The following is a 14,193-nucleotide window of genomic DNA, read 5'->3' as shown; positions in this document are numbered from 1 at the left end:
CATAATACATAGTTATTAATCAGTGTCACCGGTACCAAGAGTAATGCTTATCTAGTCTTTAACTTAAATATTTGAATTTTGAATATTCATACTTTAAAAAGAGCGGACGATATAGCTAAAAGTGAAGTTTATTGAAAAAAAATCCCAATTGCGTATATTTATACGCAATGTCTCGCGGTTATAACAACTGGTCCAGGCCCAGAGGATCAAGGGGAAGACAATGGGGTGGTCAAAGGCAAAGAATGATCCCTCCCGGTTTACGAGGGGCAGAAATTGGAATGTATTTTAGAGGACTACAAGTAAAGAAACAAAAAAAGGAAATAGTGGTAAATACTTTACTCCAATTATGTATACTATTCGTTGTTAATATGCAATTTAAAAAGTGAAACTTAAATTTATTTTCCAGTTTAAATGTGTTGTTTCTTTTGACAAAATTGTCTGATTAAATAAGAGATCAATTTTAAATTAATAATATTCAAATGGTTAGGTTTTTATTACTAATAAAAGAACTACTATTAAAGAAATACTTTACTGGCAACTGCTACATAAGTTTCTTACAGTGCAAATAAGCTGTGTGGTATCCCTATACATTCTTCATTTTTTATGATAAAACAATTAAAATATGCCAACACAGTTACTGAATCATCACTATAATGGTAATAGCTATTACCAACACTAGCCCTAGGCTAATCTGACAGTGTGGTTGGTCTGATTTCAATTCAAAATCATCTATTTTTCAGATTTACTTGAGTCCAATTCTATAAAATATAAAGAAATATAGTTTATCAAATTGGTTTGTTAAAAATGGGTAATAAACCAATTAATATATTAATACTTTGTAAATAAAATTAATTAAAATGAACATAACTATTTAATGAAAAAAATATATATATTAATAAAATATTTGGGTGCATGATTTTTGTTTGATACATCGATCGGATACCACCACTCGTATCATATTTAAACCTGGCTTGCATTATATAAAGGTCTTTTTTGACTTGGTTTTAGTTTTATTTTTTGTGGGATTGCCTTGTATTTTCTTTTACTTTTTTACCTGCTTCCTATCAATGTTCATCTAATACATAATCTTTTAGATTATAATCAAATCATATTAAACTTTTTTGCTGATAAGAAAATATATCAAAAAGCAATTATGAATTAAAAAATTACTCAGATAAAATATTATATTTATAAAGCAAAATTATTATTATTTCTTTTTACCATCAGATAAGTTATTAGAGTACTAAATTATTTACATTGAGTATACATTAATGGCAAATAAAGTAGAAATATTTTTTAATTACATACTTGGTGGTAGGGCTTTGTGTAAACCTGTCTGTGAAGATCTAATCACCACTTACTAATATGAGGGCCCCATTGTAGTTTACTGTCTAAAGATAATCCAAGAAATTTGGAAATATGTTCATTACTTTACATTACATTACAAAGCAGACATTACATTCTTCAACATATTTCTTTGGTAAGTTTTCAGCCATGGTAGGAGAAGAAATAGGTGATTTGGGAGTTAAACTGGTATATCAGCAAAAAAAAAGTAGCAACTTCCCAATCTTGTCTTTGACTCTTCCAGTTTCACAACCAATAATTTTCCATATACTGATAATAAAAATTAATATTTGCTCTTATACGCAAAGACTTGGCAATGGAACTCACTTGCTTAATGACTCAATAGAGTAAATTCTCTTAGTAACTAATGTAGTAAGCACAGCGGCGGACTAACAGGGGTCGGAAGGGCCGGCTCGCCACGGGCCTCCAGTCTTTAGGGGCCCCCAAATACATCCCCCTGATCAAATCTTAAACAAGACTTTAAAAATGTGCTTAGTACTTAATTAATTTCATCAATATCAAAACACTTCACTCTACAGCCATCTAGACATTTTACGCGGTGGTAATATTCTTTTAACTCCACTGGACGCGTCCAATAAGCTGGGGGAATCCCCGTCTTTGCAGGTACGTCCCCAAGAATCCCTGTATCAATGAATTGCAAATAATTCACTTTTGTACGCCTAAATTTACATTCACTACATTCTATTTACATCGAAAAATAAACATTGACCTCATTTAAAATATATTAAATTTAATTACGGTAATATTTTATAGTTTATTAGTGTGTACTGATATTTTCGCGAACGGATAAGACTTTTTTCAAATTAACATTAACACTTATTTATACACACAAATGTAAACTAAATAAAAAGTTTGTAAAAGAACTTTTAAAGCTTCATTCAGCTTTGCGCTCCGGGCCTCTGATCCGCCGCCATGATTGTCCGCCACTGACATAATATCATAATTAATTTAAAAAAAGTTCCATTATATGATCTTTGATTATAATGCTCATACTTTCTTTGCTATTGATTTGCTATCTTTGCCAACTCCTGTGAATTCCTACAGTCACCCAATCATTAAATGAAAGAAAACTGGAATTGATTATCTTTGAAGTAAATTTAATATTAAATTATTTTTAATTATCTTATTCTTAAAAATACATTAATATTGTCAATATTATTGAATGGTAAATATTAGGTAGCATTAGGTACTCAATAATTACTTATAAATCGTGAATATTACAGATAAACCTAAAAATACCGAGTTTGGTTTTAAAAACTGTCGACACAAATCTTAAGTCAATAGCAAGAATTGCTGCTCGCCAGAATATTTTTTTACCCCAAATTAGAAAATCAGACAGTTTCAAAAATAATACAAAAATCAAAGAAATTAAAACTGCGGTATCCGATGAATCATCAGCAGATGAATATATTGAAGACAAAGAACAAAAGGCTGGTCCTTCTACAATTAGTGATTTTATTCCAGTTAAGCAGGAAGTAGAAAATGATTACGGTTCTAATCCAAAACTTAATGCTTTAAGAACACTAAGTGATTATAAATATGGTTATGATGATATTATAACTGGATCGTTTGATGAAAAACTGGATGAATGTCTCGCAAAAGGAATTAGTATTAATTTAGTAAATTCTGACACTGTCAGTATTAATACGGCTTTATTTGTTGAATATGAAGACATGATAGAAAAAAGCAGTTATAAAAGTATGTTGACGTTCCGAGAGAAATTACCAACTTATATCAAAGCAAAAGAAGTATTAAATGTAATTCAAAACAACCAAGTAATTGTTATCAGCGGGGAGACAGGTTGCGGGAAGTCAACTCAAGTATGTAGCTTAAACATTTATTTGTCTGATAATTATATTTATTCGTAGTAAAAACCGATTAATACAATTCAGGTACCTCAACTAATATTAGATGAAGCAATATGTGCCAAACGAGGTGCCAATGTGAAAATTTTAGTTACACAGCCGAGGCGTATAGCCGCGTCGTCCTTAGCTATCAGAGTTGCCAAAGAAAGAGGCGAGAGCCTCGGTAATTCAGTAGGTTATGCAGTAAGATTGGAAAAGTAAGTTAAAAATAATTTAACAAAATCAAAAGTTACTTGATATCACGTATAAATAACAAGTATCTAAATTGTATACTAATGTGATACTTACATAAAAGTGCTAGAAAAATAGTTAATGTTTCCTTCATAATTTAATCACAATTCTTTTTATCTGAACACACGATAAAGACAAAATGGTCCTAAGCGGCTTAATAATAATAAAAACAAAAATGAAAGCCATAAAAACTATTAGAACTGATGCTTTTGTATTTTGCATATACATATATTTTTATTTGCAACTAGCCGTGTAGACGAAGGGATATCCCATCGGAAACATTGAACAGCTACCCACCGAATTATTTTCTTAAATATTAGGGTTTTACGGTTACGTTGCCTATATATCATTTTCCATCTTTTAACATAATAAATGAAGAACTTCCGTTCAAACTATCATCTCTAATTTCACCTTCACAGATCCCGAACTATATAGTAGGTATATTTATTTGCATTCAACATATTTAACTTTTTAAATTTATAATTGCAAATTTCAGGGTCGAGGAAAGAGCTCGTGGAAGTATTCAGTATTGTACTACAGGTATACTTTTAGCTGATTTAGAAGTAAACCAGGGCTTATCTGAGTATAGTCACATTATATTAGATGAAGTGCACGAAAGAGATGTACATGTAGACTTGTCTATGTGTATGCTAAAGCAAGTAAATGAACATTTTATTAAGTTGACTCTAGTACCATATGATTAAAAACATCTTTTTGTTAAGACTATAGATATGTACATATAAAAAAAATATTTGTTTTTTTAGGTTCTACAAAAGCGTAAAGATTTAAAACTTATTCTTATGAGCGCGACGCTCGACGCCGAAAGTTTGTCGAGCTATTTTGACAATTGCCCTCTAATGCATATAGAAGGGCTAGCATACCCAGTTCAAGATATTTATTTAGAAGATATATTGGAATTCACCAAGTTCAAATTACCACCAGAAAAAGTCAAGCAACAACAACCGAAATGGATGAAACATAGGAGAAATAGAAAAGCTGATGAAATGGAAAAAGATATAAAATACAAAGCTGAAATAGGTATGCGCTTTAATAACAATTACTAATTAGCCTTAATTTTTATTACTTTTAAACATAAGCTTTCATTTTAATTGGAAATTTTTAGACTATTTTCTTGTAAAAACGAATATCTTGCCCCAGGATGGGATACAATATTTAAACATTACAAAGGTTGTCGAGCTCCAGGATTAGGTACATATCACCAATGTTTTTGATACTTTTATAACTGCATTCGATTTCATCTGTTACTTTTATTACTGCATAGCTGGTCAATGATTCATTTTTAATAAAGTACGTTTTACTGTTTGCAGGTCAATGGCTAGAGTCAAAAAAGAAAGATTTGAGCAATGATGTCTATAGAACGCTCCAAGATTCTAGAATTGAGGATTTAAATTTAGAATTGGTCGTGGAGCTCTTGATTTACATTTGCAAAGGAAAAGAAGGAGCGATATTAGTGTTTTTACCAGGGATTGGTGATATCACTAAACTTATGAGATTAATGGACGAAAGTAAATGTTTTCCGCGTTCCTGTAATGAAATATATCCTCTACATTCAAAGTTACCCACGTTAGAACAGCACAAAATATTTGAGAAGCCAAAAGGAAATATTAGGAAAATTATAATAGCGACAAACATTGCCGAGACATCAATAACAATTGATGATATTGTGTATGTAGTGGATTGCGGCAAGATTAAAATGAGTGGTCTGAACATTGAACAGAATGTATCGACTCTCAAAACTGAGTGGATTTCTCAAGCTAATCTTCGACAGAGGTGATTATATTTTAATTTTAATGTTAATAATTTGGTCTTCATTTTCAATAATATTAAATTATGAATTACAAGAAGAATGCAGAGCACAAGAAATATAGTAGATATATGCTGTAAAACAACGCTCACAGTGGCACATCAACGAGCTTTCGCACTTGAATGGGCATGTGCAGCTGGAAAGAAATCACCGAATATTACCCAGGACAAAAAGATGGAATGAGGTGGATGACGCTTATCCTATAAGAACATCTGTTATACAACATCTAAATACTAATTCTCCTAACCCTAATTTTATGAGTATTCAAACTAACAAAGTAACAATTATTTGGGTTGTAAAATGTACATGTACATGTCGAAATAGTACATTGGTTCAGTGTCAATAATTTACTATTGAAAAGTTAAACTATTAAATGTATTAACTTTATTATTTCAATAGCTAAATGTATAAAAATTGATAAACTACTAAATAGCCAAGTGTTACATTATTGACACTGCAAAATTTCTTGGTATCAATGTAGAAGCTGCAATGGGGTCCTCATATTATCGTTAAGGGGCGGTTCGTGTGTTAAATGATAACATAAAACTAATGACTTGTTAGATGATAACCTACTTTGGGAATTAAATCACCGCCTCCATGCAGTTTTAAATAGAAATATCCCGCTTATTTTTTTGGCCGGTCCTTCGCGGCTCTGAGGTGTTTCTTTCCGAACCGCTGGAAGATTTTTTTTTCTTGACAATCATTACGTAAATGAAATGTTTCTAAATTGAATAAATATTTTTGACTTTGTCTTTACAATATGTATATAAAGAATTCAATAATATTAAAATAGCGTTTGCGCACTCAAAATTCTGTTACAAAAATATGTATATGGAATTTTATGTTTTCTACGCAGGCGAGGTCGCGCTGGCAGATGTCAGCCAGGTATATGTTACCATTTGATAACATCGTTCCGAGCGCAAAAAATCGCAGAACGACTCCTACCAGAATTACAAAGGAGCAACCTACTGGAACCAGTACTGATGATTAAGAAGCTTCGGTTAGGATTAGCAGCGGAAGCCCTGAAATTAGTGCCGTCACCCCCAGCCGAAACGACGATACAGTGGGCAGTGAAACATTTGCAAAAGTTAGTAGACTCCGAAAATATTAACGTATTTTATACGAATAAAACTGCTATTATGAGCCTTGAGGAAATCACGACTTCGCCTTACGAAGAAGCAGTTGACTCACCTTTCTAGTTGTACTAAATCTTGTGTATTTTAAGCCGTATATATTAATCAGGTCGCCCATTAGCCCGTCTGCAAATCATTACTACAAGAAAGAAACAGTATTTTATTTGAAACTTATTAAAAAAACACAACTAGGCGGCGAGTAACACGCGCACTAACTTTGACAAAGTGTAACCACTTTGAAGCGCCTTGCGGTGACCAATCTGTCAAGGTTACCAAACATAAATATTATAAGCCTATTCCAATAGAAGTAGAAACATTAGATTAGTATTCCATGTAATTTGCTAATAACTCGGGTATATTGTGCACTACTAGGAGATGATGATTAATATATCTTTATTTATTATTATAATATTATATTACTTATTTCCACTTCATATTTACTTCCAAAATTCCGATAACAGCTTCGTCGACGAACAAAACGCACTTTTATCGCCCTGACCGATCGTCCTATCACAAGGGAGACCAGCCAACGGCGCAGGACATATTATAGTGCACAAGTGTGTGCGCAAACACAGTTGCACTCTCTATCACTCCCTCACCTGATGGTCCGATGAGACGGCAAATTCGACAAGACCGGAATAAAGTTCAGGCGCAGGAGCAGCGGCTTTACGCGCTTTCCGAGGCACGGAAATGATATTTCCATAAAAAACTCAATAACTTTTTAACGACCCAACTTTGATATTTGATAAAATTAAACCAACGAGCCAGTCTATATAAATTAAATTGGATACATGTATGTTGTCTCATTTTGTAGATGCGGCGCTTTAGATGACAGTGAAACGTTGACGGCACTCGGTTGGCATTTGGCGCGCTTGCCCGTACACCCGGCCGCGGGTAAACTATTGCTCTTTGGAGCCCTCTTCGGTTGCCTCGATCGCGCTGCCAGTGTCGCTGCAGTGTGGGGATTTAAAGACCCATTTCTGCTTGTTATTGGTGAACTAACATTACGCTTTATACATATTATGTAATAATATAAATTGTGTATTTATTTATAAATCATTTTTATAACAGGGAAAGAAAGAGAAGTGGACGCTGTAAAACGAAATATGGCACTCGGGGAACCCAGTGACCATATCGCAATTTCTGAAGCGATTCTCGAATGGGAAAGCCGCTCTCACTCATCGAGGCGGTCGTTCGCATATGATAATTTTCTTTCCAACAATACCTTGGAATTGCTATCCGAAATGAAGAAACAGCTGGGTAACAATCTTCGTCAGATGGGATTCCTGGCATCGGGCAATATAAGATCGTCATGGGAAAATCGAAATGCACATAACTTAAGTTTATTTAAAGCCATAATTGCAGCGTCTTTGTACCCAAATATAGCTTATGTTAGGTACGTTTGAATAAGCTTTTTTATTTTGTTTTCATGAATAGTCCACGTGTGCTTATGTGTTAATATGTTTTTCACTCAGCTCAAAAGTGGTCTTAGTAATATTTAGTTGATTACTTACTTAAACATATTTATCTCTAAAATTAATACTCAAGAATGTCAATAACATGGCATTATATAAATAATAAAGGCATTCTACATAATTTCAATAAATCTTAAGTACAGTATAAAATAGAACTAACTCAGCATTTTTGTCAAAACAAGCTGAGAGAGATATCATATCACTTGGACATATTTGGATACGTATAATAACGTATTATTGTTTCATATTATACGCAAAAACACGTGGTGGTGGTATTTTAATGCTTTTCCAAAATTTCACCGAGTACAGATGGTCGAACATGAACAATTTCCGCAAGCCGGCTAGATTCGTAGCACGCAGTCCCGAAGACGGGAAGTTATCAATACATCCAAGTAGCGTGATGGCCGGAGTTAAAGGGAGTGCACCGACCCAGATATGTAACAACCCTGGCGCTAATTGGCTTGTCTATTGGTTGAAGCAGAGGACAAGTGATCTCTTCCTTTTGGATGTCACTTTAATATACACTTTACCTTTGCTATTTTTCGGCGAGTTTGTTGTTGAAGATGGTGAGTGTATATTGGCATCAAATTTAGAGCGTTTACCAGATTTTACGAACATGGCGTTTCTCGATTAAACATACGAATACATATAATTAATTAAAATCAATATACTATAATTATTTTATAAATTAATATTAATAACTAAATATATTTCACATTAATGTTGAATGTATTTTCTATGTTAACTTTCAATATAGCACATTGTAAAATGTTTTTTTACATATTTCCTCAATTTAAATTAAATCTAAAATTTAAAACTGAAATCAGCAATATAGCGGCTGCCGCGGTGTATGGTGATTTCGATAACAAGTAGTTCACTTAAAGGTCAAGGGAATAGACGTTGTTTTGGTATGTACTTTGAATTATAAGGCTTTTCAAATTGAAACTGAGATTAACGTTTTTACAGACAAAGATTTTCGTAAAATTTCGGGACTAAATAAAGAGAAGGGTAAACAACAATTGGCGGCAAAGTGTGAAAATGAAATTATCATTTTTATTACAGCACGCCTTTTAGTTAAATCGTAGAACCCTTAATCACGCGATTAATCTGTTTGAAAGACATTCAGGCTTTTTATTATAAATTCCTTTACTTTTGCGTACTACATTATATCTTTATATTTGCGGTATGTTATGATAGTGCTTATAATTTAATATCCTAACCAATTTTGTATTTAATTCATAATTAATAAATAAGTATGTAAATGTATATGGTATGTTTTGTTACAATCGACTAAGCCTTATTTGGTTTGAGTATACTATACACCGGTGTACTCTTACGAGCACGATATAAGTAAATATCTAATAATGATGCTCGCTGATTTATAAATGTTCATGTTTTAATAGAAATAAAGATAAAATAGATATAGTCAATGTGTTTCTACCAGCTTTGTTACAAATATATATTTGTCTTGCTCTTTAGATACCGCCGATCCCGAAAGCTGTCTAATCTCAATATCTACTACCAAAGTCCGTTGCCAGAGAGAGAGTGCTAATAAACTTTTCGAATTACGAAGCTTATTAGACAAGGTCTTAGCATCGAAGATTACTGATTCTAATACTCAATCGCTCTTTAACAATGAATTTGAAGAGCAAGTGCTCAAGTAAGTCTTAAATAATTTCCCTAACAGCTATTTTACTAGAATGTCTATAATAGATTTCTATAGTAGATTATAAAAAGTGATTTAGTAATATAAAAATATTAATTTTGTAAGTTTTATTTAATAACTAAGTATAAACAAGTGTTATTGTATAATTTAAACTTATTATTATTGTTTCAGTACTGTTATTCAGCTAATTACAGCTGAGGATGAACAAACAGAGTATTTAGGTGATGATTTACCAGATTCAGATAATTCTGAAGGTTAAACAGAAAAAAAATGGTAGAATGTATGATATATCAATAAAAAAATAATGTTAATTCGTTTCTTATTTCTCCTCAACAATTTTACTTTTTTTAAATAGCAACATTTCTGCTGACAGTTTATTTCTGTTATCATTATTTTTGATAACAAAGGTCATTGTTATTCGTTATATTGTTATTTTATCTATGAAAAATCATTAATATTTTATTCGTTAAGTAATAGTTCAAGATATTTTAATAACTATATGCAAAATGCTATCTTCATTTGAGGTAAAACGTGATTCTTTTCATGTTTCTTAGGTTATAAATAAAATTTATTTAAATATCAGTATTATTTCAGAGAAACATTCTTAAACCTTTTACTATAATAAGTCGAAGTGTTCATAGCCAATATCTTATTACAAAAGAAAATAATGGTACTCGGGAAATAACGTTAAATCATGAAAAAACAAAGTGAGTGAGAGACTTACAACTGACTCAAAAAGTTTGTAAATTCTCTTTCGAATTTTTTAATGACTAATTTTTTCTATTCAGAAATTCACTATCATTAGCTATGATGGAAAATCTAATAACAGCTATAAATGAAAATAAAAATGATACATCTCTGAGAGCTATAATATTATCAGCAAATGGTAATGTTTTTTCAGCTGGCCATAATTTGAAAGAATTAGTAAGTATGGAATGAACGGTTAAAATTTATTTATATATGAAATATATGATGTAAACCAACTAATATATTCTGCCTTTAGCAAACGTCAACTGGAACTGATCAACACAAACTGATATTTAATAAGGCTACAGAATTAATGAAATCTATAATTCTAAGTCCAGTGCCAGTAATAGCTAAGGTGAGATAAACATTCAATAGATTTTGTTGTCTATTCTGTTAAAATAAAGACTTATTATTATAGGTAAACGGGTTTGCAACTGCAGCAGGTTGTCAATTAGTAGCCACCTGTGACATTATAATTTGTTCAAACAAAAGCAAATTTTCAACTCCCGGGTAATTTGATTTATTACTATTATGAATTAGTATATAGATACACAATACATAATTGCCTTAACTATGTCATCTTTCACATATTCTAAAAATATAATTTATGAGTTTTGCATAATTTCAGAGCTAATTTTGGGATATTTTGTTCAACACCAGGCATAGCAATAGGTAGAAGTGTTCCAAAATCTAAAGCAATGTATATGTTGTTAACTGGTTAGTCTCTAATCAAATCTATCTATTCATGTTAACTATAAATTAAATAAATTTAAATAGAGTTAATATTTTATAGGTGAACCAATAACTGCACAAGAAGCATATGAAAGTGGTCTTGTAACCAAAGTAGTTCCAGCAGATAAATTAGACGAAGAAGTCAATAGAATTGTTGAACAAATTAAACATAAGAGTCGCTGTGTTATTGCACTCGGAAAGGAATTTTTCTACAAGCAAATCAATCTTAATACTCTTGATGCTTATAGATTAGGTGAAGATATTATGGTGCAAAATATCAATTCAAATGACGGTCAAGAAGGAATACAAAGTTTTGTTGAAAAGCGTAAAGCAATTTGGAGTCATAAATAATTTTACTAATATCTAAAATATATATTTATCTCTGAATGTGACATTTGTCATATAAATACTGAGCAACATGGGTGGCTAACATCTTGTCCATTATCAAATGATATGTTGAAGTGGGTAATAAATAACAAAATATTATTATTTACACCTATATTTATTTTCCACTAACTTAGTGTATATCCAAAGCAAGTATAAGAATGTAAGCATGATACTGTCACATACACATGAAAACATTTTTTGGCCGAAATATTTTCCTTTATATACATCATGTATACTTAAAATTAAAAAAAAAATCATTGATTGCTAATTCTTTTTAAATGTCCAATACATAACCAAATCTTTTACTTTTAATTTGGTATTTAGATTTTTCTGTATACAAAAGATAAAATAAAACTGAATTAATAATTATTGTCTTCTGTATTCCCCTTTTAAAATGGCTACTATTTCTGGATTAAACTTATATTGATTGAACTTAAATTTCCAATTACCAAGAATCATTCACACTGATTAAAAGCATGAAAATAGATACTAAAAGAGATTTTTACTTTTTTAGACTGACATACTATAATTATAATCTTTAGATATTTTTTTTAATATAATCTACAACATTTATAAATAGCAAAACTTAAGTTTTGTGCATAATCTTTCTTCACTAACTTGTTAATACTTGAATAAACAATAAATTATTAATTCATATACCTTATCTTGATTTAAAAATTAATTATCAGATAATTGGTAATATGTTAACGCTAACTAAATATGATATTATAAAATTCGTGCAAAGTAAACCTAAAATAACATTTTATAATAATTAATAGTAAACATCAAGGGTGTCTGCTATTTAGCTAACTATTTTAAATTTCATAACATTAAGATACATAACATTATACACATTAGAATAATTTTTTAATGAATTTAAATGCTTGATGTTTGGTTTATTAAATATAAATACAATTCTTGTAAGCCAATCTTAAATTAAGTACAGGATAAATAGAGTTTATTGACAATAATATTGGAATGCAAATGGTTTAAATAACATAATTATATTTCATAATGATTATAAACTTTTAAAATACTATTTAAAAAAAATATGATGCAAGTCTGAGGCATGGTAATTTTAATAATGTAAGTTTCATCAATCTGGGTTGCATTTTATATCTTTAAGTTGTAAAAAAATTACTTATCCATCAAAACTCCAATCATATAGACAATAATATTTAATTATCAAAGGTATTAAATATACACCTTAGTTTCAATTAAATATATAAGATGCAATCCACAATATTTAATAGCTAATAGACAATTTATACAAAACATACAGATATAGAACAATCAGTTAAAATCAAACTAAATTTACTTTATAGACAATTTTTTAATAATTCAAAATATTATAGAATTTAATAATTTTTTTAGTTTAATTATGTAAAAGTCTAACACATAGGAATACAACTGTAGGGATCTCATTATGTTTTTTTGATTTTTTTGTATAAATTGTATTGCAACAGAATTTTTAAGCCTTAAAAGGAATATAAAAAATTTATATGAAGATTATACAATATTCAAAATCTGGCACTCACTTATAATATTCAAATAAAGATAAAATTTAAGTTATATTAAAAATTTAGTCTCAAATTTTTAGTTTCAACAACATTCTCAATATGGAAGGTTGACACCTTGTTTCAGGAATTTGATGTTATTTCCCAGTAGTACAGTTGCCTCACTTCTTTGCCAATTCATTCGACAGCCAGTCTAATCCTTCATAGAGCCCTTGCCCTTGAGTGGCACATGTTGCTTGAATATACCACTGAAAATATAAATACTCTCATTGACAAGAATACTGTAAAGTAACTGAAAGTATTGTGTAACAAATTCAAAAAGTACTTACGCGACGGTTCCTTAAATTGTTTAAGTTTAATGCATTTGTAAGTTCAGCTGCAGTCATAGCATTCGGCATATCTTGTTTATTAGCAAACACCAATATAACTGCGTCATTCAATTCATCTTCCTTTAGCTAAAACATCAAGAAATATTAGGTATTGTACAATTCATATGTGTCAGGAATAATACATGGAATATTTTAGTATACCATATTAGCAAGTTCATTTTCAGCTTCTGCTATTCTCTTTGTGTCACTTGAATCAACGACAAATATCAATCCTTGGGTGTTCTGGTAGTAGTGGCGCCAGAGTGGTCTAATCTTGTCTTGACCGCCAACATCCCACACGGTAAAGCTAATGTTTTTGTACTCCACTGTTTCAACATTGAAGCCGATAGTGGGTATGGTGGTCACGATTTCACCAAGTTTTAATTTGTAAAGTATTGTTGTTTTGCCAGCGGCATCGAGTCCCACTATAAAATAGATATATTTAGATGACTAATTAAACAAATTATTGCATCAAATCCAGCCGGATAAGACAATGACTGTAATCAAAAACATTCTACGCAACCTTCAAGATGTTTCAAGAAATTACTTACCCATTAGGATACGCATTTGTTTTTTGCCAAAAAGCCTTGTAAAAACACTAGAAATTGTTAGACCCATGCTCACTCACAATATCTCTTTGAATATATACAAAATGAAACAATTTCCTTTTATATAAATCGATGACTACTGTACGTCAGTCGGTAATCGTCAACGCGGACAACGTCACAGATACAAACCTAAATATGACACATGTCCAACAATTTATAATAAAGTATGATTAAAATATCAGATATTTTGTTTTAACAAATTAATGATAATTTTAAGAGTAAAAGACAAATACAGTAAGCCAGACCAGAAATCCTATAGGTAAGCAATCGTTCC

The 14,193-nt window shown here is 30.8% G+C and overlaps 3 protein-coding genes across 3 annotated transcripts; 2 read left to right on the top strand and 1 right to left on the bottom strand.

The window, feature by feature from the left end:
• The first annotated feature begins 17 nt into the window (after window positions 1-17).
• LOC125070049 (ATP-dependent DNA/RNA helicase DHX36-like) lies at window positions 18-9,848 on the top strand. Its single transcript, XM_047679721.1, has 12 exons — window positions 18-326; window positions 2,589-3,185; window positions 3,258-3,427; window positions 3,958-4,120; window positions 4,226-4,499; window positions 4,790-5,252; window positions 6,143-6,373; window positions 7,234-7,412; window positions 7,491-7,815; window positions 8,204-8,460; window positions 9,374-9,554; window positions 9,732-9,848. Exons 1-12 carry the CDS (start codon window positions 168-170, stop codon window positions 9,817-9,819), a joined length of 3,087 nt encoding a protein of 1,028 aa, XP_047535677.1. The 5' UTR covers window positions 18-167; the 3' UTR covers window positions 9,820-9,848.
• A 95-nt stretch (window positions 9,849-9,943) lies between these two features.
• Window positions 9,944-11,441, top strand: LOC125069892 (enoyl-CoA hydratase domain-containing protein 3, mitochondrial). Its single transcript, XM_047679496.1, has 7 exons — window positions 9,944-10,084; window positions 10,155-10,267; window positions 10,349-10,484; window positions 10,564-10,662; window positions 10,726-10,817; window positions 10,936-11,024; window positions 11,101-11,441. The coding sequence occupies exons 1-7, from the start codon at window positions 10,067-10,069 to the stop codon at window positions 11,388-11,390; spliced, it is 837 nt and encodes a 278-aa protein (XP_047535452.1). The 5' UTR covers window positions 9,944-10,066; the 3' UTR covers window positions 11,391-11,441.
• Window positions 11,442-11,522: 81 nt separating this feature from the next.
• On the bottom strand, window positions 11,523-14,037 carry LOC125069893 (ADP-ribosylation factor 2). Its single transcript, XM_047679497.1, has 4 exons — window positions 13,863-14,037; window positions 13,474-13,736; window positions 13,273-13,398; window positions 11,523-13,191 (listed from the first exon to the last, which is right to left on the bottom strand). Exons 1-4 carry the CDS (start codon window positions 13,927-13,929, stop codon window positions 13,105-13,107), a joined length of 543 nt encoding a protein of 180 aa, XP_047535453.1. The 5' UTR covers window positions 13,930-14,037; the 3' UTR covers window positions 11,523-13,104.
• Window positions 14,038-14,193: the final 156 nt, after the last annotated feature.

The sequence above is a fragment of the Vanessa atalanta genome, chromosome 16, assembly GCF_905147765.1.
Source record: "Vanessa atalanta chromosome 16, ilVanAtal1.2, whole genome shotgun sequence".
Lineage (NCBI taxonomy): Eukaryota > Metazoa > Arthropoda > Insecta > Lepidoptera > Nymphalidae > Vanessa > Vanessa atalanta.
Note: the sequence above shows the minus strand (reverse complement) of the source record. Positions and strands in the feature narration are given on the sequence as shown.